The 27,832-nt window shown below is 57.7% G+C and overlaps 2 protein-coding genes across 10 annotated transcripts in view; one reads left to right on the forward strand and one right to left on the reverse strand.

Annotated features, from left to right (window-relative positions):
• ZBTB17 (zinc finger and BTB domain containing 17) overlaps positions 1 to 23,572 on the forward strand; it is a 43,431-nt gene extending 19,859 nt beyond the window's left edge. Inside the window, exons 2-16 of one of the 7 annotated variants that reach the window (XR_016211270.1) lie at positions 16,561 to 16,736; positions 18,273 to 18,479; positions 19,195 to 19,383; positions 19,947 to 20,087; positions 20,397 to 20,522; positions 20,783 to 21,015; positions 21,102 to 21,244; positions 21,335 to 21,635; positions 21,815 to 21,902; positions 21,986 to 22,106; positions 22,198 to 22,318; positions 22,483 to 22,613; positions 22,728 to 22,937; positions 23,025 to 23,114; positions 23,187 to 23,572. Coding sequence is in view for 5 of the 7 variants with exons in the window: in XM_089301469.1 (XP_089157595.1) it covers positions 16,561 to 16,736; positions 18,273 to 18,479; positions 19,195 to 19,383; positions 19,947 to 20,087; positions 20,397 to 20,522; positions 20,783 to 21,015; positions 21,102 to 21,244; positions 21,335 to 21,635; positions 21,815 to 21,902; positions 21,986 to 22,102; positions 22,198 to 22,318; positions 22,483 to 22,613; positions 22,728 to 22,937; positions 23,025 to 23,114; positions 23,187 to 23,470 (2,557 nt within the window). In the remaining 2 variants the exon portion in view is untranslated. Of the gene's footprint in view, positions 1 to 16,560; positions 16,737 to 18,272; positions 18,574 to 19,194; positions 19,384 to 19,924; positions 20,088 to 20,396; positions 20,523 to 20,782; positions 21,016 to 21,101; positions 21,245 to 21,334; positions 21,636 to 21,814; positions 21,903 to 21,985; positions 22,107 to 22,197; positions 22,319 to 22,482; positions 22,614 to 22,727; positions 22,938 to 23,024; positions 23,115 to 23,186 lie in introns of all 7 variants that reach the window. The other 6 variants (XM_089301469.1, XR_007915789.3, XM_017338267.4 and 3 more) reach the window with 6 other exon arrangements.
• An 847-nt stretch (positions 23,573 to 24,419) lies between these two features.
• The window catches only part of SPEN (spen family transcriptional repressor), a 93,481-nt gene continuing 90,068 nt past the window's right edge, over positions 24,420 to 27,832 (reverse strand). For all 3 annotated transcript variants that reach the window (XM_051836530.3, XM_051836528.3, XM_051836529.3), the window contains 4 exons: positions 26,959 to 27,447; positions 26,633 to 26,827; positions 26,161 to 26,319; positions 24,420 to 25,537 (listed from right to left, as the gene is read on the reverse strand). In XM_051836530.3, the coding sequence (XP_051692490.3) occupies positions 25,406 to 25,537; positions 26,161 to 26,319; positions 26,633 to 26,827; positions 26,959 to 27,447 (975 nt within the window). In that variant the 3' untranslated portion in view covers positions 24,420 to 25,405. The remainder of the gene's footprint in view (positions 25,538 to 26,160; positions 26,320 to 26,632; positions 26,828 to 26,958; positions 27,448 to 27,832) is intronic.

Raw genomic sequence — 27,832 nt, forward strand, 5'->3', positions numbered from 1 at the left:
CAGGTGCTTATCCTGGTCTCCCATGGGGTGCAGGGCCCAAGCACCTGGGCCATCCTCCACTGCACTCCCTGGCCACAGCAGAGGGCTGGCCTGGAAGAGGGGCAACCGGGACAGAATCCGGCGCCCCGACCGGGACTAGAACCCGGTGTGCCGGCGCTGCTAGGCGGAGGATTAGCCTAGTGAGCCGCGGCGCCGGCCCCCACTGGGTGATTTTTAAAGCAGTTACCACGCTATGAACCTGCTACCTGGCCGGCTTCCCATGCTGGAGTACCCTTTCTTCTTCAGCCCTGTCTGTATTATTGAACACCTTAAATTTTATTTTACCATCTGGCTCATGGGAATTTGGGGTCCCATGAACAGGTTCTGAAACTGTACCCTTAGGAGTGAATCCACAGGAATGAATGCAGAAATATATACAGCTGATAGGTCTCTGTAGAACTTGAAAAGACAAAAGTAGACATGGCTGTTTACAAGTGCAGTTATGCTTAAGCATATGACTTGAATCCCTTGTAGCAGATGCAATTTAGTGCCTTAGAATCTGCTTTTGCACCCCAAGGTGGGTTTCCTGTCCTAGCCCACTTACAGGCTCCCCTTCCGGTTGATCTGGACCTGGTGTTTTATTTCCCAGTGCCCCTTGAATTTTCCTAACCTTTGCACCTAGGGTAACTGGCCACTGGGCAGCACTGTCATTGTTACTAAGATGCCAGTTCATCAGAGGATCCAATTACATGTGTGATTGGGGCATTTTCCCAGCACCCACATGAGCTGTCACCATCGCCACTAGATATCAACCTTTAGGGGACACTGTACCTCACACCTGGAGGCTAAGCCTCTGGGTGATGAAACCAGAAACCAGAGTAAAACTAAGATGAGCTCTCAGAGCTTTTCTTAAAATCCTGAAGCTCTAGCACTGCAAGAATTGTTGGGGCTTAAATGCTAACCCTAGGGTGTTCAGCCCCAAGGGGCCTTAAATCTCATGCCTGGAGTATTTGCTCCAGGGTGGTGCCAGCACCCAAGCATCTTGAGATGTTGGAGCTGAGCAATCCAGGGTTCATGTTTCGGGAAGCTGACCCCTGCCGCGAGGGAGGAGGCTTGACTGTGTGTAAACTGTGAGGTCCCAATTGGCTAGTAGAAACCACATTCATCTACCAAACCAGCTGCATTTCAAACCTGCTTTCCTGTACCTCCCAGCTGCCCTAGAGCAGAGCGGTTCAGTGACTGTCAAGCCCTAACTAAACGGTCAGTAGGCTGCTGCCACTCAGACGTGGCTGACGCTGGAAAGGGAGGGCCCCACTTCTCTACCTCCAGCAGGGGAGAAAGCCCACCCCTCTGTGGCTGGCTGTAACTAGACAACGGTTCCTCCTTCCAGTAAGCACAGGGGAGGGGCGGGAGCAGAAGACAATATGGAGGACAAAGCCAAGGTAGACACATGGCATCCAGCAGTTATGGCTCAGTGTTAAGAATGGACCTGTCCCACCCCAAACAGTATCTCTGAGAAATACATTGTCTAGGGAAGCTGCACACTCCCGTACAGTGTTTCCAGCCCATGGCTGGTGAGGAGCAATGACTAGAATGCCCATGATATCTTTTTTTTTTTTTTTTTTTTTGACAGACAGAGTTAGACAGTGAGAGAGAGAGAGACAGAGAGAAAGGTCTTCCTTCCATTGGTTCACCCCCCAAATGGCCGCCGGTCCGGAGCTATGCCGATCCAAAGCCAGGAGCCAGGTGCCCTCCTGGTCTCCCATGCGGGTGCAGGGGCCCAAGCACCTGGGCCATCCTCCACTGCCTTCCCAGGACACGGGAGAGAGCTGAACCAGAAGAGGAGCAACTGGGACTAGAACCCTGCGCCCATATGGGATGCTGGTGCCGCATCATGGCTCAACCGAGTGAGCCATGACGCCAGGCCCCATGATATCTTTTTAACAGGGTTTCCAGCCTGAGCTTGAGGCTGACTTCTGACAGTTACCAAGGCAAAAACAAAATACCTAATCACTGGCATTTCAAAAGCTCACCCTCTCTGAGTACAGAGGACACAAAGCCCTTTAAACTGACCAAGTGATTATCCTAAAACATGGAAGGACTGTAACCAGCATCTATTCTTCCACTGCTGTTTTGAGGTTACACACTCCTGGCTGGCTCGCCATTACGATGCGGCAGTGAATTTGTTAATTTTCATTCTGTTTCCTGTCTCCCGCAGAGTTAGAAATACTAAGTGGACACTGGTGTGTACAAACGGGGACAGTTTATGTGGCAGTGAGGGAATGAGCATGCATTCGCATGCAGTGTGAGCCGCCCTGCTGAGAGCTCTAGAGTTGCCCACAGTCTCGGGAGGAGAAGGAAACTGAAAATGGTGTGGTGATAGGGAAGGTCTGTCTAACAGGGAGGCAGGAGAGTGGAAACTCTCTGTGCATCACTGAAAAGCCAAGCGTAGTGTCTTCAAGTAAGGTCCCCAGAGGACAGAGGACCGCTCTCCCATCTTCTGTAACTTTATATCCTACCCCCACCACTGCAGGTCTTGGATATAACAGATGCATTACGGGAAGGCAGATGTTTTGATTGACAGGTGGGGGTGGGGGTGCTGGCACCAGAGGCAGCTTGTGACATCCGGCCCTGCAGACCCATAGCTGCTTGCCTATCTGGCTCTGCAGCCCCATCTAGTTGCCTGCCTATTCCATATCACTTCTTGTGGTGATGAGGTCAACTTCCTGCTGCCCAAGCCCCTAAGGAGCCACCACTGTCACACACACACTCCACTGTAACGGTGTGGCCAGGGACCCTGTCCTCCCAGGTGGCCCTCGTAGCACCTCTCCACACTCAGCTTGTCTGTCTCTCCTGATGGAAGGTCCCCAAGAAGGGCTGACCTTATTCCCTGTGGAGCCGCCGGCTCTCAGCAGGGCACCCAGCTCTGGGTGGTGCTCTGACTTTCAGGTAAATATCCGCTACACTCTGCCCTGCGTCACAGGCTGAGACCCCTCAAGTGTCTCTACGTTGAACTTCAATGGGCAGCTCTTCCCAGGATTTCTGCTCTAAGCTGCGCAGTAACAAAGGCTTGGCCGTGGAAGATTGGAGCCAGACAGAAACAACAGCTGTGTGCCCTTCTGCCACACCGGGCCAGCCTGTGGCTCCTTTACCTGCTTCCAAGTGCCTTCCCACGGCCCTGACCAGCCACCACGGTCAGCGCCCTGAGCTTTTCAGACAAAAGGAGTTGAGATGAGCTGGTTGTTTTAATTGCCCCTCATGCTCACTCCACTTTTGCAGTATTTGGACAACACTTCCGTTCTGCTGCTTGCCTTATTTGCTCCCCTCAGTTGTGACTATGGTGCTTTCCTGTTCCAGGGGTGCGCAATCTAAAACTCCGAGAAGCTGACCTGAGGCCACCCTGTGAAGTAGAGAAGCAGGGATTCAGATGTGCGCCTTCCAGTTCTCAGGCCGTTGGTCTCTTTATCCAGTGTCCACTCCCATGGGTACCCCACGCGTTCAGTTACCATCCCTGCAAGTGAACATGGAACAGGACTCTTGATTTCCTCCAACTGACGCTCTTCCCACCACTGTTCCTCACCACAGCAAATGGCGCCACCCCTGGGCCGGTTTCTCAGACCATGGATTTCTTTTTTTTTTTTTTAAGATTTTTTTTTAATTTATTCGTAAGTCAGAGAGTTACACAGAGAGAAGAGAAGCAGAGAGAGAGAGAGAGAGAGAGGTCTTCCATCCGATGGTTCACTCCCCGGTTGGCCCAATGGCCGGGACTGTGCCGATCCAAAGCCAGGAGCTTCTTCCAGGTCTCCCACGTGGGTGCAGGGGCCCAAGGACTTGAGCCATCCTCTACTGCTTTCCCAGGTCACAGCGGAGAGCTGGATTGGAAGAGTAGCAGCCGGGACTAGAACTGGCACCCATATAAGGTGCCGGCGCTGCAGGCCAGGCGTTAACCTGCTGCGCCACAGCGCCGGCCCCGGACCATGGATTTTAGCATCATCTCTGACTCCTTTCTTTTTCTCACATCCCATGTCTGCTTGATTAGCTAATTTTGTTGGCTCTGCCAAAGCACATCCCCAGTCTGATCACGTCTCCCCTTGGCTGCCACCATCTTGGTGAGGCGTTACTGACTCTTGATTTCTCTATTGCAGTGGTCTAACTGGTGTTCCCCTCTCCACTGCTGCCTCCTTGCAGTATCTCTTGGCACTGCAGTCAAAGTGGTCCTTTAAAAATGTTTTCACTGGGGCTGTCATTGTGGCACAGCAGGTACAGTCGACACCTGCAGTGCCAGCATCCCATATGTGCACTGGTTCAAGTCCTGGCTGCTCCAATCCAGCTTCCTGCTAATGCGCCTGGGAAAGCAGTGGAAGATGGCCCAAGTCCTTGGGCCCCTGCCACCCACATGGGAGACCTGTGTGGAGTTCCAGGCTTCTGCCTCTGTCCAGGCCCAGCCCCAGTCATTGTGGCCATTTGGGGCAGTGAACCAGCAGATGGAAGATATCTGTCTCTCCTTCTTTCTCTGTAACTCTGCCTTGCAAATAAATAATGAGTAAATAAATCTTTTTTTAAAAAAGTCATTATTCTGTCTCACCTCTCCCAAGCCATCTAGTGTAATTGGAAGAAACCTCAAAGTCTGATGTGCCTCTGAGACCCTGGGTGATCTCAGCCTCTGTTGCTGCCATCCTCAACTCTTCTCATTCTCCCACTCCTCACCCAACACTGAGGCCCCTTGGCCAGGTCACGCCTGGTTCAGGGCGTTTGCATGTGCTCTTCCTTGTGTCTGTAATAGGGGCATGGCTCAATCTACACTGCATTAAGGCCATGCTTAAATACTGCCTCCTCAGAGAGGTCCTCCTAGACCACCAGAGAGCAAGAGACAGTGACAGAGAGAGAATCTCCCAGCTGCTGGTTTATTCTCTAAATGGCTGCAACATCCAGGTTTGGGTCAGGCCAAAGCCAGGAGCCAGGAACTCCATCCCTGTCTCCCACGTGGGTAGCAGGGGCCCAAGCACTTGGGTTATCTTCTGCTACCTTCCCAGTTGCATTAGCAGGGATGCTGGATCAGAAGGGGAGTAGCTAAGACTCAGACTAGCACTCTGATGTGGGATACGAGTGACACGCAGCAGCTTAGCCACTGCACCGTAACACCAGCCCCTGACTCCTTCCTCCCTCCCTCCCTTCCTTTCTTAAGATTTCTTTCTTTTTAAAAGATTTATTATTTGAAAGGCAGAGCGTCAGAAGGAGAGAGAGAAAGAAAGCTCTTCTGTCGCTGGTTCCCTCCCCAGATGGCTGCAATAAGCAGGACTAGGCCAGACTGAGGCTGGGAGCCAGGAGCTCCATCTGGGTTTCCGAAGCTGGGAAGCAGGGACCCGGAACGTGGCCTCTGCTGCTGCCTTCCCTGGGGCCTCAGCAGGGAGCTGGGTTGGAAGTGGAGCAGCCGATGCTCAAACCGGAGCTCTGATGGTGGTGCTGCTGCTGCAGGTGCTTGCTTAACGCTCTGTCCCATAGGCTGGTGCAGAGACAGAGATCTCCCGCCCACTGTTCACTCACCAAATGGCCATGACAGCCAGGTCCGGGCCAGGCTTAAGCCCAGAGCCAGGAGCCTGGTTTCCACGTGGGTGACAGGGGTACTTGGTCCACTTTCCTCTGCTTTCCCAGGCACATTAGCAGGGAACTGGATTAGAAGCAGAGCAGCTGGGTCGCAAACCTGTGCTCCAGTATGGAATGCTGTCATCACAGGTGGTGGCCTAACCTGCTGTACTGTCGCGCTGGCCCTGGACCCCTTTCTTGAATACTAAATAGCCTCTGCCTCTCTATCCCCTCGGCTTGTTTTAGTTTTTTCCATAGCATTTATGTGTGTGTGTGTGTGTGTGTGTGTGTGTGTATAAAGATTTATATTGATTTTAAAGTCAGAGTAAAGACAGAGATCTTGCATCTACTGGTTTACTCCCCAGATGGCCACAATGGCCAGGACTGGGCCAGACCAAAGCCAGGAGCCAGGAGCTTCATCCGGTTCTCCCATGTGGGTGGCAGGGATCCAAACACCTGGGCCATCTTCTGCTACTTTTCCCAGGCCATCACAGGGAGCTGGAGTGAAGTGAGGCAGCCAGGACATGAACTGGCGCCCATATGGGATGCCAGCGTGTCAAGCACTGACTTTATCAGCTACACCACAGTACCAGCACCAGCATCTAATATATTTTATATCAATTTATTACCTGTCTTCTTCAGTAGGCTTGATGCTCTAAACAGTGAAATTCATCTTTGTGCCTGTTGTCTAATTTATGGGCTGAGGACCCCTAGAGGGCAGTGCAGTAATTGCGTAGTTAGTTGTGCAACTCTGTCCTCTACTGCTTTTCTGAATTTCTGAAATTTCTCATCCATGTATAAAGAATTGTTTTTCATATCCGTGTAATATAGACACTGTCTTTTTTTGTAAGATTTATTTACTCATTTGAAAGGCAGAATTTGAGAAGGAGAAAGAGAGAGAGAGAGAGAGAGACCGACCCATCTGCTGGTTCACTCCTCAAATGGCTGCAATGGCCAGGGCTGGGCCAAGCTGAAGCCTGGAGCCAGGAGCTTCATCTTGGTCTCCCGCGTGGGTTCAGGGGCCCAAGCACTTGGGTCATCCTCCGCCGCTTTCCCAGGCTATTAGCAGGCAGCTGGGTCAGAAGTAGAGCAGCTTGGACTCAAACTGGTGCCCATATGGGATACTGGTGCTGCAGGCCATGGCTTTAACCTGCTGCACCATGGCTCCGGCCCCTAGATTCTGTTTTGATGAGTAGAATAATTAATTTTTATAGTGATTTTTGCCTATTATTTTCTCAGTTATCAAGCACCAGAAATACAATTACCGTTCTGTAAGGTTCTATGGAATGATTTTTTTTTCATTTGAGAGAGAGCATTCCCATTTGTAGGTTCTCTTCCCAAATAGCCCACAACACACCAGGGCCAGACTAGGGCTGACACTAGGAACCAGGAACTTGATCCGGTCTCTCATGTGGGTGGCAGAACCCAACCACGTGAGCCATCACTCCTGCCTCCCCGGGTCTGCATTAACAGGAAGCTGGAGTCAGGCGCTGGAGCTGGGGATTGAACTCAGTAGTCTGATGTGGCATGCAGCTGTCTTAACCAGAGTTATAACTGCTTGGCTAAACACCCTGCTGAGTTAGTTTGACTTTGAGGCAGTCATAGCCAAAAGGCCAGGGCCTCTTCTCCAACCACTTGAGCTCAGGGTCCAGGTGTGGGGAAGAATTAAGAAGCAGTCCACCTGGCAGTTAGCTTGTTAACTAGAAGGAGGGACCAGGAAACACACTGTGCACTAGGGGGTTTTTGTTCCTGTGTGTGTGTGTGTGTGCACGCGCACGTGCGCTTTAATATCTGGCAGTTAAAGGAAAAGAAATTTCATTCAACAGTGTGGCCACCTCCTCAGCCCAACAGCTGTGCTGCTCTTCCTCATCCTCATTTGGTCTTTGCCTTCCCCGAGTTACCAGGTGATACAAAAATAACTGCTATAAATAATCTGTATGTGGCGCAAAAAACTGAGCCGAAACTGTCTCAGAGATGTCCCAGAAAAAAATACAACAAAGGTTTAACTTCTGCAGTATTTTTTAGTATAAAATCCTAGTAAAATAGGCTTCTTATAGATTACACAGTGAACTATCAACCCAGTTACATGCTTCTTTCCCACACAGGGGAACGAGGCGGTGGGCTCAGTGGGAAGTGCAGGCCGTGCGGTGTGTGCACATCTGCTCCTGATGTGAGTCGGTGCTGCCGGAGGCTTCAGAGAAGCCCTGGAAGATGAGGGCTTCCCTCCGAGGACAGAGTGGGCCTGGCGTTCTTACTGCTTGCTAATTCAAGGTCTTCTCTGGGCCCCTGGCTGTTTGCTCTCCCCATGCACAGTGGACCCTGGATACGTTAGTGCAGGTGGAAAGTGGCACACTTGGGAGAAGACGGGGCTCAGACTCAGAGCCTCAGCATCTGAGCTGCGTCCTTTTATTCTTTCCTTTTCTTCTTCTTCTTTTTTTGTAAAGATTTATTTATATGCAAGGCAGAGTTACACAGAGAGGAGAGAGACATCTTCCATCCGCTGTTTCACTCCCCAAATAGCCGCAACGGCCAGGGTGGGAGCTTCATATAGGTCTTCGTGGTGCAGGAGCCCAAGCACTTGGGCCATCTTCTGCTCCTTTCCTAAGCGCATTAGCAGGGAGCTGGACCACAAGTGGAGCAGCTGGGACTTGAACTGGCACTCATATGTGATTCCAGCATCGCAAGCAGCAGCTTAACCACTGTACAACAACGCCGGCCTCCAAGCTGGGTCTTGCAGGTCCCTCGAGGCCTAGGTGGTCTGACAAGACTGTTGGCCACAGCCTCCCCGGAACCTGAGGGAGGGCATTGCAAACTTGCAGCCTCGGACAACATCGGCACCCCTCAGCGGCCGGGCCCCTCCCTTTCCCTGCTGCCACCTGGGGCTAAGGTGTGGTGGCACTTGGCAGCACTGGGCTGAGGGGTTGCTGTGTGCAGTCAGGGCCGTGTCAGGGACCGGGGTGCCTCAGCGTGTCTGCCCCTTCCTTGCAGCCACGTCTGACGAGTTCCTTTCTTTGTCTGCTGGGTTTTCTCTTGCTTTCCCAAGCTCCCTGAAGATGAGGAAACGTTGTCAGCCCCATTGTGGGTCCACGTCTTCCTTCATCTCCGTTCGTTTCCTCTTCTGTGATCACTTTGTCTTCTTGAACCTCCTGAACAATCTCTTCTGGAGGGTGGAGCTCCTCTCGGATTTGGGAATCGTGACTCAGACCTGTGCAGTGCCTGTGTCACACGTAGGGCGCAGATGGTGCCTCCCCGTGTGAGGAGGCGCCCAGTGTAGGGAAAGGGTGCAGATGCAGAGAGGAGACGGGGCACGACTCCCAGAGGTCGGCCAGGCGCCAGCGTGCGCACAGGCCGGACACGTGGCAGAGGGCCCAGACCCCAGGGCTGGGCTCTCTTAAACCTCAGGTTGGCTAGGGGTGAGGGTTGGGGGCAGTAGGTAGGGTAAATTTCTTCATACAGGTTATTGAAGTTTGGCGCCCCCCCGCAACCTGGTGAAGATTGCAGGGGTGCGGGGAAGAACAATAGGGTGTGAGACTGAATTGGGATTCAGGGACAAGGGATAAATTCCGATTTTATCTGTTTTTTGGGCAGTGAGCTAGAATGGCTGAGACTTTCATCCTTGTTCCATTACATATGCTCAGGTGGTCCCAGATGACCTTGGAGGGGCTGCCCAGTATTCTGGCTGGACTTGTCCCGGATACAGATCATGTGGAGCTGCCTGTTCACACCCACGGGCTTGTGGTCCAGCATGGAGTGGAAGAGGCACACTGCCACCTTTGGCTCTATACCACCATCTCTCTGCTGGGCTCATGGCCGCCTCCCGTGGCTGCCTGGTGACAAGCCCCTGGCAGGCGTGGGTGGATGCAGCCCGGGTCACACTATACACTTTCACTGTGTTAGTGGGCCACTGCGTAGCCACTTGCCTGGGCAGTTTATGGCTCAGGGGAGGGGGCAGGCTGCTCAGACCTTCCATGATTTTGTCACTTTGGCAAGCAGGCTGTGGTTTTACCCATTAAGAACCCTGGAGTGAGGCCTAGCTGAATGGGTTCTGAGATCTTACAGATGGCGGCTGGTGCGTAGTTGGAAGAGCACAACCAGCGTCCTCATTTCATTTTACAGATTATTATTATTGCCCTGGTTGCACTGCTGGGTGGGAAGGGGTCCACCTTGCCGGGCTGGCCTGGTAGGAACGTGCACTTCCTCCATCTCCGTTGTTGCCTGTTGAGCCAACTGTATTCCTCAAAAATCAGGAACACTGAGCAGCTGGCAGCCAGCTGCTCTCCCGCTGCTCCGGGGTTCCCCAGGGCACCTGCACCTGAGGTGCTGTGTTCATGGCAGGGCTTGTAGCTGCCTGCCGCCTTTCTGTGAGCCAGGGGCTGTGTGTGAGGACCGGCCTCTCCTGTGGCCTGCCAATTCGGCTTTCCTGTGAGTAGTGGTTAGTGCTTGCTGATAACCTGGGTAGTGTTTCAAGGCTGACAATGCCCATCTGACTCCAGGTGGAGCTTTGCTATTGGGCCCCTCAGTGTTCTGGGCGGGTGCTCCAGCTTCCCCCAAAGGCGCCCCTGGGGCTTAACAGAAGTGCCTCCCTAACAGAACAGTGCCCGGAGGGGCTCTGTGCTCATTGCCTGGCCTGTGCTGCCTCCCTCTTCTCTTGCTAATTGTGCTCTGGGATTTCTCCAGATTGCATTTAGAAGGAATAATGGGTCATGATTGTAACTTCTTAACAGGTCAAGCCACTAAATGGTTAGTAAGTGTACCCAGGGTACCCAGAGTGGGTAGACGCGTGGGAGACCAGGAAGAAGCACCTGGCTCCTGGCTTTGGATTGGCGCAGCGCCATCTGTAGTGGCCATATGGGGAGTAAGCCAATGGAAGGAAGACCTTTCTTTTTTTTTTTTAATGGATTTTTTTTTTTTTTTTTGACAGGCAGAGTGGACAGTGAGAGAGAGAGACAGAGAGAAAGGTCTTCCTTTTGTCCTTGGTTCACCCTTCAATGGCCGCCGCGACTGCGGCCCGTGCATTGTGCTGATCCGAAGCCAGGAGCCAGGTGCTTCTCCTGGTCTCCCATACGGGTGCAGGGCCCAAGCACTTGGGCCATCCTCCACTGCACTCCCGGGCCACAGCAGAGAGCTGGCCTGGAAGAGGGGCAACCGGGACAGAATCCGGTGCCCCGACCAGGACTAGAACCCGGTGTGCCGGAGCCGCAGGCAGAGGATTAGCCTAGTGAGCCGTGGCGCCGGCCGGAAGGAAGACCTTTCTGTCTCTCTCTCTGTCTATAACTCTACCTGTCAAATTAAAAAAAAAAAAAAAAAAAAAAGTGGGTGGAGACCACCTGGTAAGGTCTGGCCTAGAAACAAGTGTAGTGTGAATCTCTGCTTCCGGTACGAGCAGCCGCTCAGCTCTGACAGGGGGCCAGGCCCTGGTAAGTTGCGCCGTCACCCTGTTTGCCAGTGGGGAGGCTTTCCAGGGGTCCCCTGCCAGTAGGCAGCAGAATCTGGATCGAGGTTCTGCTGCCTTCGCAGAGCTAAACGGCCCCTTGAGTCCCTCTCTTGGAGGCAGCATGTGGACATCAGCAGGCTCTGTGTGGCTTGGCATGCTGAAGAGACGTCGGTGCCACTTTGTTGTCACTGGGAGATCTGCTGGACTGGCAGACTGGGTTTCCTGATATGAGAACTCTCTCGGCAGCACTTTGTGGGTGCTCAGGCCCTGGACCGCAGTGGAGACGGGCTGTATTTTTTTGCCGCCCACCCTCCTGGATCCCACCTATGTGAGCCTTCCAGCTCTTTGATCTCCACTGAGCCTCACTGTCACACTACTGTGTGGGACAACATTGTGTGTGTTTCCCTGTCCAGAGAAACCATCCTCAGTATCTGGTGAGTCACTCCCTTCGCAGCTCCGTTTTCTTCTGCTGCATAGCGGGCCAGCTTGAAACTCAGCGCTGAAGCCGTCAGTAGCTACTGATGCCCGCAGGTGTGCGGCTGACTAGCAATTGTTTTGCTCACCCAGGTGCGGGCTGAGGTCATTAGGTGACTGCACTCAGCTGGTGGCTGGGCTGGGCGGGGCAGTCCAGGGAAATGTGTGTCACTGCAGAACGTCACGCTGGCAGCTGGGCCTGAGGGCTCTTCTCACTTGGCCTTGCCACGTGGCTTTCTTCCCCAGAGCCTCTCCCTCAGACAGGAGAGCTTGGACTCCCTGTGCGTGGTGCTGGGTCCCAGAAGAACCAAAGCAGGATTCTATAGGTGTAGGTCTGGAACTGGTGCAGAGCCCCCGTGACCTGTTTGCCACACTTGCCCCCGGGCCTTTTCAGACTTGACGCACCGTCTCCCAGCAGCAGGTGTGGTGGGTGCTGGACAGAGGAAAGAGCCTGTTGGCAGCTGTGCTAGAGCCTGGACCCCACACAGTCATCTCTCTCTCTCTCTCTCTCTTTTTTTTTTTTTTTTTAAAGATTTTATGTATTTATTTGAGAGGTAGAGTTACAGAAAGTGAGAGGGAGAGACAGAGAGAAAGGTCTTCCATCTGCTGGTTCACTCCCCAAGTGGCCGCCCCAGCCGGAGCTGCACCGATCCAAAGCCAGGAGCCAGGAGTTTCCTCTGGGCCTCCCACACAGGTGCAGGGCTCCCAGGAGTTGGGCCATCCTCCACTGCTTTCCCAGGCCACAGCAGAGAGCTGGATCGGGAGAGGAGCTGCTGAGACTAGAACCAGCGCCCATATGGGATGCCGGCGCCGCAGGCCGAGGGTTAACCTCTTGCTCCACGGCGCTGGCCCCATCATGTCTGTCTGGTATCTGTCACCCTGCAGGGGTCCTTCAAGTGCCTTTCTCATTCCCCAGTGAATTCCTTTGATACGGGCCAGGGCTTGGTCCAGCAGGCTGTTGGTCTGGCCCACTAATCAAGGATGAAAACCAAGCCACTGGTGGTATCACACGAAAGGTACCCTGTTGCCATCAAGAGTTTGTGTTCAAATCCCAGCTGTTCTGCTTCTGATCCTGTTCGCGCTAACGCGCCTGAGAAAACAGTGGAAGACGGCCTGAGTGCTTGGGCCCCTGCCACCCACGTGGGAGACACAGACTGGCTGTTACAACACTTGGGGCATGAACTAGTGGACAGAAGATCTCTTTTTTTCTCTGTCTCTCCCTTTCTGTCACTCTGTCTTTCGAATAAATGTCTTCAAAAAAAGTCCCAACTTTGTGTCTGAAGTTCAGTTTCATCTCTGGGTAGGTGGAGATCCCTGGGCGAGCCATATGCTATTGGGGGCTTCATTTTCTGCATCTGGGAGGGGCATTTGGCACTGCAGTGGATGCCCATTTCCCATATGGGAGTGCCTGGTTCGAGTGCCAGCTCCCCTGCGTCTGTCCAGCTTCCTGCTGATGTGTATCCTGGGAGGCAGCAGGTGACGGCTTAATCCTTTGGTCTCACCGCCCACCTGGGAGACCAGATGGAATTCCTGGCCCAGCTCCAGCTGTCGCAGGCACTTGGGGAATGAACCAATGGATGGAGGATCTCTCTCTCTCTGCTTTTCAAGTAAAGAAATACAAAATAAATAAAAATTAAAACAAGGCCTCGGGGCCTTCTGGGCTTTGGTCTTGTTCTGGTTGGATTTTCTGTGGTTCTGAGTATTTGTGGTCCTTATTAGAAGTCACTCTAACTAGCACCTGTTTATCGCCTGTCAAGGCTCTTCGCACTTGGGCCTGAGTGAAAGCCCTGCCTTCCAGGGGTGGCCTGGAGGACCTCCTGCCCGCAGGGAGCTCTCTCATCAGCCCAGTTCAGAGGCCAGTGCCTGCTGGGCAGAGCAGGCTGGCCCTGCACAGAAAATGCAGCCTCCGCGCTCTCGGGACAGGCCATGCTCTTAGTACCTTCCATGCTCTCATCTCTTCCTGTGCCCCTCTAGGCCTGACCATGCTGGTGGACTCCTGTTACTTGGGGTAAAATCCGGGGGTCATTTGAAAGCCTTTCATTGAGGTTTGGAGACGGGTGTTGCTGGCTCCGGCTTAGCAGACCGGGGCGGGTGAAGCATTTCAGCAGGCATCCAGCTGGAGCCCAGGGCTGGAAAGCGAGCTCCCCCTCCTCTCTGGGTGACACCGTCCAGCCCTTGGTGCCCCGCTCCCGCCCCGGGGGCTGTGTTCGAGCAGCTGCTGGTCTCCTGGGAGCAGGGCTGCTTTTTCTCGTCTTCCTGTGCCTCCCTCTCCTCCCCTTCCCTTCCTTCCCCATCTTCCCTCCTCCTCCCTTCTTAGCCTTTCTTCGGCAGTGCCCTGCCTGGTCTGTTTCTCACTGGACTGGAGGCTGCTGTTTTTTCCCGGCACCCACGTCTGGGGAGGAGTCCCCTCTGGCGGGCATCTGCTCTCTTGTGCATGGCAGGGAGTTGGTAAGGGAGTGGCGGGGGGACTGGGGCCATCCATCCACCTGTGCCCAGGGCCTGTGCTGTTCTGAACCCCCGGCCTCTGACAGTGAGGGCTCCCCTCACACAGCACCAGGATTGCTGCGTGGCTGGACTTGGCTGCCCTCTCTACAGAAGCTCCAGGGTACAGGAAGGCTCGTCACAGCCGAGTCCCAGACCAGGTCATCTGATCTGACCTTTGAGCCCGTAGCCCTGTCCATCCTGTTGGCCAGAGTCTCTTACCTGTATCTGTTTGGCAAACCAGGTTTTTTTCTGCTGGGGGATCTGCTTGGAGCAGGCTACAGCCGGAGGGACCTGGGAGGACTCAGCTGCTGGTCCCTGGTTGTCAGAGCCTGGGGGTGCGCAGTCCTGGGGTGGCCCCAGCCAGCAAGGAGGGGCGTGGCCTCTCCTGTGCACTCAGATGTGCTTGTTGTGAACTCCACTGAGGACTCTGCCCTGTGCCTGGTGTTCCCTTCCCTTCTGCACTTGGGAGACACGGTCACTGGGGACTCCTGTGATGTGACCGGGTGACGGGTTGAGGCCCAGGGCTTGCCCGGGCTCATGCCGCGTCTGCTTGCTTGCCATTTCCACAGTAGAGAGAGGAGACTCAGCAGTTTGGCTCAGGCCTCTCCTTGCCTTCTGCCTCTGGTTTCTTTGACCCCCTGGCCTGGTGTGTGCGCCCTTTGGGGCCTGGGCCCAGACATCCTGCCACAGGTGCTTGCCCATGGACTGGACATCAGTCCTTCTCCAGTTCCAGTGATCGGGTGCTGCGTACCAAGGTTCTCCTCTGCATTTCTTCAGAGGTCACAGGGGAGCGTGGTTTTTCCTTCGAGAAAGAAACATTGGTGAGGTTGTCATGGTAACCTGGGGGGCGGGAATGCCCTTCTTTCAAGCAGGCGCCGGAGCCTGAGTGGAGGATCAGAAACGATTGAGAATACTTACAGCTTATCAGCTCACAGCACGGGTGGCTCTAAACCGCAGCCTGTGTGTCTTAGGACGGCTTATGGGGTCCAGTCTGTATGACTTGGGACCACACTTGCAGCGGCCGGTTGGTCCCGTATGTTTATAAGAGACAGAACGTGGAGATTAGGACATCTTCCCTCCGCCCAAGAGATGGACAGGGTAACCAGGTAACTGCAGCAGCTGTTTTTCTTTTTTTAAGGATTTATTTGAAAGGCAGAGTTACACAGAGAGGAGAGGCAGAGAGAGAGTGAGAGAGGTCTTCATCTGCTGGTTCACTCCCCAGTTGGCTGCAATGGCTGGAGCTGTGCCGATCCGAAGGCAGGAGCCAGGAGCTTCTTCCAGGTCTCCCACGTGGGTGCAGGGGCCCAAAGGCTCGGGCCATCTTCTACTGCTTTCCCAGGCCACAGCAGAGAGCTGGATCGGAAGAGAGGCAGCTGGGACTTGAACCAGTGCTCATATGGGATGCCGGCACTGCAAGTGGTGGCTTTAACCGCTATGCCACAATGGCGGCCCCACAAGCAGCTGCTTTTCACGGTTGCGTCGGGGGTCTCGCTTTCCTTTGTCTCTGGTCGTGGCCTATTTCCTCTTCAAGGTGTCCTGTGTCAGTCGCAGCCTCTGCACAGGTGCCCTGTGCTGCTGCAGTGGCGTGGCTCTGGAGCAGGTGTCTCAGTGGACAGGGAGGGCCAGCCGCCTGCTCGCCCTACCTCTTGCCTCTGGGCCGGCCTCCGGAGGAGTAGCCCAGATTAGGGCTGGGGGAGTGGAGAAGCGCTGCTCTGGGGTGTCGTGGGGGTGGGGAGGGAGGGACGGCCGCTCTGCACTGAGCTCAGGCTGGCTCACGGCCGTGTGGGCCCAGGGCCAGAGCCACATTCGCTTTACTTGCTGGTGACCTCCCCAAGCTGAGGAAGTACATATCCAGACATCACGGGGTAGGTAGGCTCCAGAGCGGACCTGTGCCAGCAGAGGGGGCGTGGCTCTCACTGGGGCTCATCACGGCCAGACGGCCATACATGGTCACTGCAGCCCGTGTGACTCAGCCCAGGAGGCTGATGCAATGGCGGCAGCCGTCGCCAGGAAGGGGCTGCAGAGGCCTGGGGTGGAGAGCCCCGGTGGGTTCCTCACCTGCCCAGCTGTAGCCAGGGCTGGCTCGGGCAGACCCAGCCTGGGTCCTGGGACAGCTGGCAGAGGGCTCCACCACTGCAGATCAGACGGTCCTGTTGCGCCCGTGCGGTGTGGTCTCAGGCAGTGGGTGCTGGATTTTACTTGGAAACATTCTGAAATTGGCCTTCGGGAGAAGAGGGCTTGCTTTGTTTTCCCTAGAAAATTGCTGATCTTGAGACTGCGGCCATGGTGGAGCGGGCGGGCGGGCAGCTCTCAGATTCCTACTTAGTCACGGTTCCTACAGCTCTGCTGCTCCGGCACCCGGCCAGGGAGTTTTTCTGAGCGTGTTCACTGGAGATGGTTGTGAGCCGTGGGATTTCCAGCATGAAGCGAGGCCCTTGGCAGAGACCCTATGGCTGGGCAGCTGCTCTTGGGGTCAGGGTCAGATCAGTGTTCTGGAGACGGGACTCCTCAGTTAGAGAGAAAGCGCTCTGCAGGGACTTGGCCCAGAGCCTGCAGGGGCGGGGAGAGGGGCTGTGTGATCAAACACCAGCCTGTCGCCTTCCCAGACAGCTCCCCTGCCCGTGCCGGAGTGAGAGATCAGAGCAAAAGAAAGGTTTTCTTCAGGCCAAATGGAGCCACGTGTTGGGACTGCTGGCCGAGACGTCACTTGGGACGTTTGCGTCCCCTGTCCCTGCTCCACTGCAGATCCGCTTTCCTCCTGACGCACACCTGGAGGCAGCAGGTGATGGATGGCTTCAGTGGAGTTCTGGGACTAGCCCAGCCCTGGCTGTTGGGGGCAGTTGTCACCTCTGCTGTTCAAATATAAAACTTCCTAAAATGTCACACTTCTTTAAAAAAAAGCCAAATGTGTCCAACTGAAACATCTGTCCTTTATTCTGAGATTTTTTTATATATGCATTCTTTTTTTTTAAAAAGAATTATTTTATTTATTTGAAAGAGTTACAGAGAGAGGTAGAGACAGAGTCTTCCATCCACTGGTTCACTCAGCAGATGACTGCAATGGCCAGAGCTGCGCCAATCCAAAGCCAGGAGCCAGGAGCTTCCTCCAGGTCTCCCACGTGGGTGCAGGGACCCAAGCACCTGGGCCATCTGCTGCTGCTTTCCCAGGCCATTGCAGAGAGCTGGATCAGAAGAGGAGCAGCCAGGACTTGAACTGGCGCCCATATGGGATGCCGGCGCTTCAACCTGCTGTGCCACAGCGCCGGCCCCAATATAAATGCATTCTTTTTTTTTTTTTTTTTTGACAGGCAGAGTGGACAGTGAGAGAGAGAGAGACAGAGAGAAAGGTCTTCCTTTCCTTTGCCGTTGGTTCACCCTCCAATGGCCGCCGTGGCTGGCGCGCTGCGGCCGGCGCACCGCGCTGATCCGATGGCAGGAGCCAGGAGCCAGGTGCTTTTCCTGGTCTCCCATGGGGTTCAGGGCCCAAGCACCTGGGCCATCCTCCACTGCACTCCCTGGCCACAGCAGAGGGCTGGCCTGGAAGAGGGGCAACCGGGACAGAATCCGGCGCCCCGACCAGGACTAGAACCCGGTGTGCCGGCGCTGCTAGGCAGAGGATTAGCCTAGTGAGCCGCGGTGCCGGGCCTTTAAATGCATTCTTTTTACAAAAAAGCATGGAACTGGGGCTGGCGCTGTGGCACAGTGGATCAAAGTGCCAGCATCCCATATGGGCGCTGGTTCTAGTCCCGGCTGCTCCACTTCCGATCCAGCTCTCTGCTGTGGCCTGGGAAAGCAGTAGAAGATGGCCCAAGTCCTTGGGTCCCTGCACCCACGTGGGAGACCCGGAAGAAGCTCTTGGCTCCTGACTTTGGATCGGCTCAGCTCTGGCCGTTTCAGAAAACTGGGGAGTGAACCATCGGATGGAAGACCTCTCTCTGTCTCTACCTCTCGCTGTACCTCTCTCTTTCAAATAAATAAAAATAAATCTTAAAAAAAAAAAATTGAACTGACCATGTCTTTTCCCTGTGTGAAATGCTGATAGTAGCTTGTGTTTTGTGTTTGCTTTCTTGATTTTTGAATGCTGTTCCTGGTCAGAGAGGAGGCTGCCTGGTGCTGGTCCCTTGGTGCACTTGGGGCTGGCTAGTGAGCTGACAGTTGGAGCCCTGGGTCGGTCTTGGCTTGCAGTGGGACTCTGGAATTACCTGCCCTATTGTGGCAGGAATGTTGCTCCCTGTTGCATGTCTCCCTGTCTCCTGTCGGGCTGGGCTACCCTGTGCCCTCTCTCTGGGCTGACCCCAGGGTCCTGTGCTCTCTGCAGCCATGGATTTCCCCCAGCACAGCCAGCACGTCTTGGCACAGCTGAATCAGCAGCGGCAGCTGGGCCTTCTGTGTGACTGCACCTTTGTGGTGGACGGGGTGGACTTTAAGGCGCACAAGGCGGTGCTGGCGGCCTGCAGCGAGTACTTCAAGATGCTCTTCGTGGACCAGAAGGATGTGGTGCACCTGGACATCAGTAACGCGGCAGGTACCCCGGCGGGGCCAGGGCCCGGCTTGTTGAGGGCCAGATGCTGCGCTGGCCCCGTGCCACACAAGCGCCTGCAGGCCTCAGCCCTGAGCGTGTAGGTGCCAAGTTCCTACCACCTTTTGGGGTCTGTTTTACTGGAACTGGGGTGGTCAGGGGAGAACGGGCAGGATGAGCTCTAGGCTGAGGTGCATGTAGGACAGGCCTCATCACGGGGGAGGGGAGCAAGCTGGCTCTACCCCCGGCCCCTTTCCAGGCCCCTACCCCTGTGCCAGCCACCAGTGTAGGAGTGGGGGTGGGGACGTTCAGGGCGTGGGCTAGGGGTAGTGTCGGGAAGGCCCTGGGGCTCAGGGCCTGGTCCTGGACTCCCATCCTAGAACGGTGTGAAGACAGGTCGGGGCGAGGTGTTCTCCCCTTTACAAATGCAGAAGCTGAGATTCAGTCAGGTGGCCTGAAGGTCGGACAGAGCTCTGGTAAGGCCAGCGCCGGCCTGCCTCAGAGAGCAGTGCTGTGTGGGCATTCACGCCGCTGTACATGCGCACCCCTGGGCCTCTGGGGGCACTCGTACTGCCTCCTGAGGCGGTGCCAGGCTGAGCGCCCCGGGCGCCGGGAAGGGGAGACGGGGACTCGCCGCTCAGCTTTTCGTGAACCCGTGGCTTCTGCCACTGACTGGAGTGGCTTCGAGGCGGCCCGGTGATGGCTGTCCTGTCCTTGGCAGGCCTGGGGCAGGTGCTGGAGTTCATGTACACGGCCAAGCTGAACCTTAGCGCTGAGAACGTGGATGATGTGCTGGCCGTGGCCAGCTTCCTCCAGATGCAGGACATCATCACGGCCTGCCATGCTCTCAAGTCGCTCGCTGAGCCAGCTGCCAGCCCTGGGGACCGCATGGAGGCCCCAGCCGTGGAAGGTAAGATGACTGGCGGGCTCTTCCTAACAGGTGACTGGAGAACCTGGCCTTGATGGGGAATCCGCCGCCTCACCGCTGGGCCCCCTCTTCTGGCCCTGTCTTTGTTGTGGGGTGCCGGCGGGGTCAGCGGAGAGTGAGAGGCCCCTTCCCACCTCCCACCGGCCGAGGCGGGGCGCTGTGCCTGGTTCGGTGCATGCAGACAGGGTTTGCTCCCGAGTCCTTCAACAGCTCCCGTCCCAGGCCACCCCCTGCGCTCTCTGCACCCCCCCACCGTGGGCAGATTCCAGACCGCATTCCTCTCCCGCCACGCGTGCTGCTGCCTCCTGAGTAGCATCCCTGCTGCTCAGCTGGAGTCTGCGGGCCCCAGGGACGCCGTGACCATCCCTGTGGTAGTCCCAGGCCCCGCCTGGCGTGGAATAGGTGCCCTGAGAGGAATTTACTGAATGACAAACCAGTACCCCCCAGGGAAGATCCTGGAAAGCTAGCAAGTTCTGGGTTACCTCACCCCTCCAAGTAATGGGCACTTGATGGGAAATGGCAGGTCTGTCCTGTTCCACCTCCAGGAGGGGAAAAGAGAGCCAAAGAGGAGAAGGCTGCCGCCGCCATGCTGAGCAGGCTGGACCAGGCCGGAAGCAGTCCACCCACGGGCCCAGGCAGGGAGCCCAAGGAGGAGCGAGGAGGCCAGGCTGAGAGCGCAGCCAGTGGTGAGTCGTGACACCGTGGACGGGGAGGTGGTGGCAGGAGTCACAAGGCCTGTCCCGCCACCTGCCACCAGCCAGGGCTGTCGTGTAGTAAGGGGCTGCTTCCCGAAGGGCCTGTGGCAGGGAGGTGGGTGGCGTGGGCCCTGAACCGTGAGACCCATGGTCATTCCAGCCACAGCAGACCTGAGCAGCCTGAGCTCGGATGTGCTGGGACCTCCTCTTCTGGGCTGCAGCCCCTCTAGAGGCCTGGCTCAGGGGCGTGATCTGGGCCCTGGACGGAGGGTCCCAATCCAGCCTCTGACACCCCGCTAGGTGCAGAGCAGACGGAGAAGGCTGATGCCCCCCGGGAGCCCCCGCCTGTGGAGCTCAAGCCAGACCCCACGAGTGGCATGGCTGCTGCAGAAGCTGAGGCTGCCTTGTCAGAAAGCTCCGAGCAAGGTACTCACTGGCCCTCAGCCCCGGCTCCGCTACGGCTCTCGCTCCGGGGCCTGCCCGATTACTAGGAGCCGCTGTCCGTGCAGCCTTTGGACAGACCCCATCTTGTCTTGTTCTTGAATCAGAAGATCCGCATCTTGATTGCATGCCCTGGCCACGTTTCTCCCAGCTCAGGCACCACGCAGGGTGCACCTCGCTGCCCCCAGCACACCCCCAGGGCCTGCCCACGCCAGGTGCCGCAGTGCCCGCCCTTCTCTCCGCAGAGATGGAGGTAGAGCCAGCGAGGAAGGGGGAAGAGCGAGAGGACGAGGGCGCAGGCCCTGCAGCCGTCAAGGAAGAGGGGCCCCCACTGGAGAACGGGGAGGCCCCCGAGGACGAGTCGGCTGGCACAGACTCCGGGCAGGAGCTCAGCGTGGAGGCCCGAGGCCTGCGCTCGGGCTCCTACGGCGACCGCACTGAGTCCAAGGCCTACGGCTCGGTCATCCACAAGTGTGAGGTGCGGGGCCGCGGGCTGCGCCAGCCCTCCCCTGCCTGCCCCGTGCCTTCCCACGGCGCGCTCACGCCCTCCCCCTGTGCCCGCAGGACTGCGGGAAGGAGTTCACGCACACGGGCAACTTCAAGCGGCACATCCGCATCCACACGGGCGAGAAGCCCTTCTCGTGCCGGGAGTGCAGCAAGGCCTTCTCGGACCCCGCCGCCTGCAAGGCCCACGAGAAGACGCACAGGTACCCGCCCCACCGGGCCTCCTCGCCCTGCAGGCCCCAGCCTCGGGGCCCCGGCGAGCCCTCCTCTCCCTGTCGCCCTCTGACCCCCAGCCCGCTGAAGCCCTACGGCTGCGACGAGTGCGGCAAGAGCTACCGGCTCATCAGCCTGCTCAACCTGCACAAGAAGCGGCACTCGGGCGAGGCGCGCTACCGCTGCGAGGACTGCGGCAAGCTCTTCACCACGTCCGGCAACCTCAAGCGGCACCAGCTGGTGCACAGCGGCGAGAAGCCGTACCAGTGCGACTACTGCGGCCGCTCCTTCTCCGACCCCACGTCCAAGATGCGCCACCTGGAGACGCACGACACGGACAAGGAGCACAAGTGCCCGCACTGCGACAAGAAGTTCAACCAGGTGTGCGGCCGCGCGCGGGCCGGAAGTGGCGACCTGTGGAGGCGTGCCGGGGTGGGGCAGGGCTGAGGCAGGGTAGGGTTTGGGCGAGAAAGAACTGGGGCTGGGGTGGGGTTCCCGGGGCGGGGGGGGAACCCGAGCCTGTCTCTGGAGCGGCCCTGCTGACGCCTCGCTGGGCGCAGGTCGGGAACCTGAAGGCCCACCTCAAGATCCACATCGCCGACGGGCCCCTCAAGTGCCGGGAGTGCGGCAAGCAGTTCACCACCTCAGGTAGGCGCCCGGCCGCCCCGCCGCCCCGCCCTGCTCCTGGCCAGCCGGGCGCCCCACCCAGGCCGGCCCTCGCTCTCGCCCAGGGAACCTCAAGCGGCACCTGCGCATCCACAGCGGGGAGAAGCCCTACGTGTGCATCCACTGCCAGCGGCAGTTCGCGGACCCCGGGGCGCTGCAGCGGCACGTGCGGATCCACACTGGTGGGTGAGCAGGCCCCGCGCCGCCGGGGGCTGGGAGGGGGCGCGGGGGAAGCGAGGTGGGCGCCAACACCTTCTCCTGCCCCGTCTGTCCCCAGGCGAGAAGCCATGCCAGTGTGTGATGTGTGGCAAGGCCTTTACCCAGGCCAGCTCCCTCATCGCCCACGTGCGCCAGCACACTGGGGAGAAGCCCTACGTTTGCGAGCGCTGCGGCAAGAGGTCCTGTCCGCCCCGGCTCCTCCCCGCCCCCACGCCCTGGGTGCCGTGGGATCCTAGACGCTCCGCGGAATACAGATGTTGGGAGCTGGGGCCCAGGCCCTCACAGTGGGAGGCCCCGGCCCGGCTCCCCGGCCCTGGGTGCGAGCCCCTCCTGTGCCCTGCAGGTTCGTGCAGTCCAGCCAGTTGGCCAATCACATCCGCCACCACGACAACATCCGCCCACACAAGTGCAGCGTGTGCAGCAAGGCCTTCGTGAACGTGGGCGACCTGTCCAAGCACATCATCATCCACACTGGTGAGCACGCGCCCTCCCCAGGCCGTGGTGTCGGCACTGGCTGCGGGTGGCCCCGGGGCCTCTCTGGAAGCCGTCCTCCCAGCCCCACCCCAGAGAACCTTGCCTCCTCCCCAGGAGAGAAGCCTTACCTGTGCGACAAGTGCGGGCGTGGCTTCAACCGGGTGGACAACCTGCGCTCCCACGTGAAGACTGTGCACCAGGGCAAAGCCGGCATCAAAATTCTGGAGCCAGAGGAGGGTGGGGAGGTCAGCGTGGTCACTGTGGATGACATGGTCACGCTGGCCACAGAGGCGCTGGCGGCGACAGCTGTCACTCAGCTCACAGGTACGGGCACCTTACCTCTGGGGTGGCAGTGATGGGGCGTGTGCTGTGGCCGCAGCCTCAGGCCCTGCTGACTCCGCCCACCCACAGTGGTCCCAGTGGGGGCTGCGGTGACCGCTGACGAGACGGAGGTGCTGAAAGCCGAGATCAGCAAAGCCGTGAAGCAAGTGCAGGAGGAAGGTGAGGGGGCCGCCCAGGGTGACCGCTGGGCCCCGGGGCCCCGCCCGCCCTGACCGCAGCCTCCCTCCACAGACCCCAACACCCACATCCTCTACGCCTGCGACTCCTGTGGGGACAAGTTCCTGGACGCCAACAGCTTGGCGCAGCACGTGCGGATCCACACGGCCCAGGCGCTGGTCATGTTCCAGACAGATGCGGACTTCTACCAGCAGTACGGGCCAGGCGGCGCGTGGCCAGCAGGGCCAGTGCTGCAGGCTGGGGAGCTGGTCTTCCGCCCTCGGGACGGGGCAGAAGGCCAGCCGGCGCTGGCAGACACACACCCGACGGCACCCGAGTGCCCACCACCTGCGGAGTGAGCGGACAGCCCCAGCCCTCCTGTTTATTTAAGGATGGATGTGCCCTGGAACTGAGAGGGGTGGCCCCATTCCCTAGAGAGAATAAATCTGATTATTTTCTAACGTTGCCTATAGGTCCCTGTTGGGGGGAGGGGAGGTGGATATCGGGCAGCTCTAGCTGATACCAGGCGGGCCGACCCTCCTGCGTGAGCCGGGACCTGCAGGACTGTCCAGAAGGGAGCTGGCTGCTGCTCCGAGTCAGCCACAGACGGCTCGGCCCCTTCTGAGCCGGCCCGAGCCGTTTCTCCTTCAGGATTCCTTGCCGGGTCCAGCAGGCCAGGCTTGGCTGTCAGGCCCAGGAAGTCAGGAGGGCCCGGTACTTGCCTCACAAGTGGTCCCGGCCCAAGGACGAAGGCCACGCCAGGGCCAACTTTCGCGAGTGTTTACTTGCCCACGGCCAACCAATGGGTTCTGCCAGTAAGCCAGCCAGGAGCCTGGATGTGGTGGTGGACTTGGCAAACGGGCCCAGGGCAGCCCTGCTCAGGGGGCACAACCCATGGCAGCTGGCCTACACCATCCATTTTCTCGAACCCGGAGCCCGGCTGACATTGGATTTGTAGTCCCCGTCCGTACCTCTCATTCTGATTCCAAAGCTGCAGGGAAGCCTGGCTCCCAGGGTAGGGGAAGGGAGGGCGCGAGAGACCACAAACCAGCACTGGGGAGGAGGGGGTGAATCTGCATAAAATCATGAAGTGCCCGCCCGCCCGCCCACCTCCTGACAACCCAAGGGTTACTGACACCACAACACGAACAGAGCTCAGCATCTTCGACAAGAGTTTCCTTGGGAAGGATTAGGTGGCAGAAAAGGAAACTGGCTCCCTGCAGACCTGGGGGGGGGCGGGGGCTGTGGTTCCTGGGAGCCGAGGACCATGGGCCTCCCCAACAAGTGACAATCACGTTCACGCTGACGTGTTTTGTATTTTTTAATAAAGTTTGTAATCCAATGGACACACGAAACAAAACTGCGCTGAGAAAAACAGTTTCATAAATTAATAAGTGTTAGGAAGTCGGAGGAGAGGTCAAGGTCGTTGGAAGAGGGGGACTCGCCAGTCTTTGTACAGGTGCTGTGACACTGCCGCATCGCAGAGCAGGGCCCGTGCCGTAACGAAGCGCACTTATACAAATGAGTGACAATACAAAGTCTGAGTATGAAAATAAGATCTTCTCTGAAAACACGTTTTTGGCACAGATTAAAAAAAATGTATGTCAGGGAATTTGATTTTAAGTCAGTATTATATATATTTATATATATATATTATATTTCTATATACACACATCCCAAGTTCTGCATATCCCACCAAGAAAGAAAACGCTTCTGTTCGCTCTCCGACTGTAAACTGCATCCCGGTGAGTCAGAGACGGCGGCAGCGGGAGTCAGGAGGGTGACATCCAGATGAGCAAGGGAGACAGTGGCAGGGGGACAAAAAAACCAATGAAATGTTCCTTGACCCCAAGGTCTCAGCGGAAGGGTGAGGTCCTGCGGAGGCGCCCGCACGTGCTCACAACACCCCCAGAGTCACAGCCTGTCTTCACTGTGCAAAAGTCCAAGTCACTAATTTAGTGCAAAGGCAGTTCTGTTTTCTTGTTTCTTAAAAACAAAACAAAACAAAATTTAATTCCACTGCCCTGTTCCTTTTCTCCACAAAGAGGAGAGAGAAACCCAGCCCCGAGGTGTCTGCCAGTCCGGCGGGGGGTGGTCGGGGGTCGGTGCCTGGGCCAGAGCGTCCGGTAAACGTACACAGTAGCAGCACCACTGCCCAGAGGCCTGTCCGAGGGGCGCGGGAGCAGCAGGCTGGCACCTGGCAGTGGAGCCCGTCCCCTCTGCCTGGCCGCGCCGTCCGCTGTCCGCTGCGGAGCCCGAGAGCGTGCGTACCGGAGGCGGTGACCGTCCGCGGCTCACACGGAGGCAATGACAATCATGAGGTGGGGGGAGATGTTGGAGATGCTGGCGAGCAGGTCGGGGGCCAGCCGGGACAGGTGACTCTCGGAGAACTCGCAGGGCGGGAAGATCTGCAGCACGTAGGCAGGCTGGGGGCGGGGTTGAGAGAAAGGTAGGGACCTCCGTCTTCACACCCCCCCCCGCCCCCCGCCCCGTGTACTGGAAGCAGGCCAGGCCACTTTCCCAACCAGCTGCCCAAGACCATGCCTGTCAGAAAATCATGAATACACCCCCCCCACCCGACCCCCCCCTCGAGCCTCTTCTCCACATCAAGCTCAGGAAACCCCTCGGGGCTGCTGCTGGCAACGCCGGCCCCGCACAGCCCAGCATCTGGGTCCGAGTCCTGGCTCTGCTCCCATGCAGCTCAGGCCAATGCACCCCCAGGGGGTGGAGGGTGGGGCAGCAAGTGATGGCTGCCACCCACGCCAGGTAGGGGGCACCCGGTGGAGTGCTGGGCTCCTGGCTCCAGCCTGGCCCAGTCCCAGCTGTTGTGGGCATTTGGGGAGTGACCCAGGAAATGGAAGGCTGCTGTCTGCCTCCGACAAGAAGCCTGTCCTCACTGCTCCGTCAGCCCTCTCCAGGATGAGCCATGGCAGCCGCTCGCGTGCACGCCTCGTGCCTCTGCTCCAAGCGCCCCTGTGCCTGCCACCTCCTGGACTCCTCTAGTTGGCCCTAGAAGAGCCCCTGCGCAAAGGGAAGATGCTGCACCCACCTGATTGGAGCCAGGGTTGGGAACATTGATGATCCCAGCGGCCTGCTTGGCCTGCAGGTAAGTGATGAAGGCAGCCTTGAGAGACTCGGTCTGACTCACGACATCTTCCTGGTCACGGCCACAGGGCAGAGCCAGCAACAGACAGTAATCGGTCTCCACCTGGGGCAGAGTGGGCCAGCCATCAGTGATCAAGGGCTTCCTAGGCCAAGACGCCCAAGTCCAACCAGGGTATTAAGTCCACAAAGCATCCCTATGAGGTCACTGAGCACCCCCCGCCCAATACCTGCTGCACAGGAAGACTTTCTGGGCCCAGAGGCGTTTTACATCACCAAGTAGACACAGAAATGTTCCTTTCACCGCCCACCATCGCTGACCCACGCCAGTCTGGACAGGCCTTGGGGGGAGGCGGCGACACCTGCACCTCCCCTCACGGTGGGCGGAACAGGTGCTCTCCCAGGGCTGCAAGTCTTACCATCATCCTCCGGGCAACCCCTTCCAGCTGCGAGGCCTCCAGCCGCATCCTCTGGGCTATCCGCAGCGGGGGCCCTCCTTCAGAGAGGGGCAGGGACCGGTGGGCCAGCACGTTGTTGCCAGAGACGAAGTGGAGCTGCACAGCAGCCGTGTCGTTCTTGAGGGCCAACAGGCCCTGCCACACGATGGGGTACTTCTGCTCCCAGGGAGGCAAACGCGTGTGAGCCGGGAGGCTGCAGCGCCGAGCCGCCCCGACACGGCCCCAGGGAGCAGCCCGGGGAACCCAACACAAACCTCAGAACACGGGCAGCCCCACCCCGCACTTACCGTGAGAAGCTGGACCATGTCCACTGGCCTCTGGGAAGTCAAGTGTGGGGAGGAATCTGGTTTGGGGCTTGGCTGGGCTTCCGTGTGCGGCAGGGCCAGTCCTGGAGGGGTGCTGGGGCCGGAGGTCGTGGGGACAAACAGTGGCTGCTTTGGGGCAGCCTGAGCAGGAAGAGGGGCCTGGAGGTCAGGCTTCATGGAGACGGAGACAGGGGACGGGTAGGAAGTCTGGCCTGCGTCCCCTTGTGTCCTCTGCACCTGGGCATGGGGCTCAGGCGGCCTGTTTGCAGGTCCAGCTGGGAGGCGAGGCTGCTCCACTCCTGTCTGGGTGCCCTTTGCCTCCTGGGAGACCTGAGGCATCTTGCTGCCCGATGGCTGGCCAGGCTGGCTGAGCTGCGAGGGCTGGCAAGGCAATGTAGGCTGGGCAGACTGTGGGGAGGGCACGGGTGGGGCAGGCTGCGTGGACTGCAGGGGTTCACTTTCTGGAGGGCCCTAGAGGTAGCAGGAAAGGCAAAGGGGCCACCCTCAGAGTGCTGCCAGCAAGCACCACCCCAGCCCAACAAATGACCGAACGGGCCAGAGGGCAAAGGCCGGATGTGGGGCATCGCCTTGTGTAGCCAGCACACCCATTGCCGCCCTCTCCACACCAGCAGGCGCAGGAGCCGCCGCGCCCATCATTCCCGCAAGGAGCTCCTTCCCACGGCCAGGACTCTGTGGGTGATCTGATCCTCTCACCCCACGATAGGAACCTCGTCATGAAGCCTCCCAAAAGGCCACCAGGTTTTAGGGAGTTCGACCTGCTCACTTGCAACTCGTCCAGCACCCTGGCGGAAAGGCTGGCTCCCCACCACCACCTCTGCTTCCAAGTCCCCGAGCC

The sequence above is a fragment of the Oryctolagus cuniculus genome, chromosome 7, assembly GCF_051225735.1.
Source record: "Oryctolagus cuniculus isolate XC-2025 breed Fujian yellow rabbit chromosome 7, ASM5122573v1, whole genome shotgun sequence".
Taxonomy (NCBI): Eukaryota; Metazoa; Chordata; class Mammalia; order Lagomorpha; family Leporidae; genus Oryctolagus; species Oryctolagus cuniculus.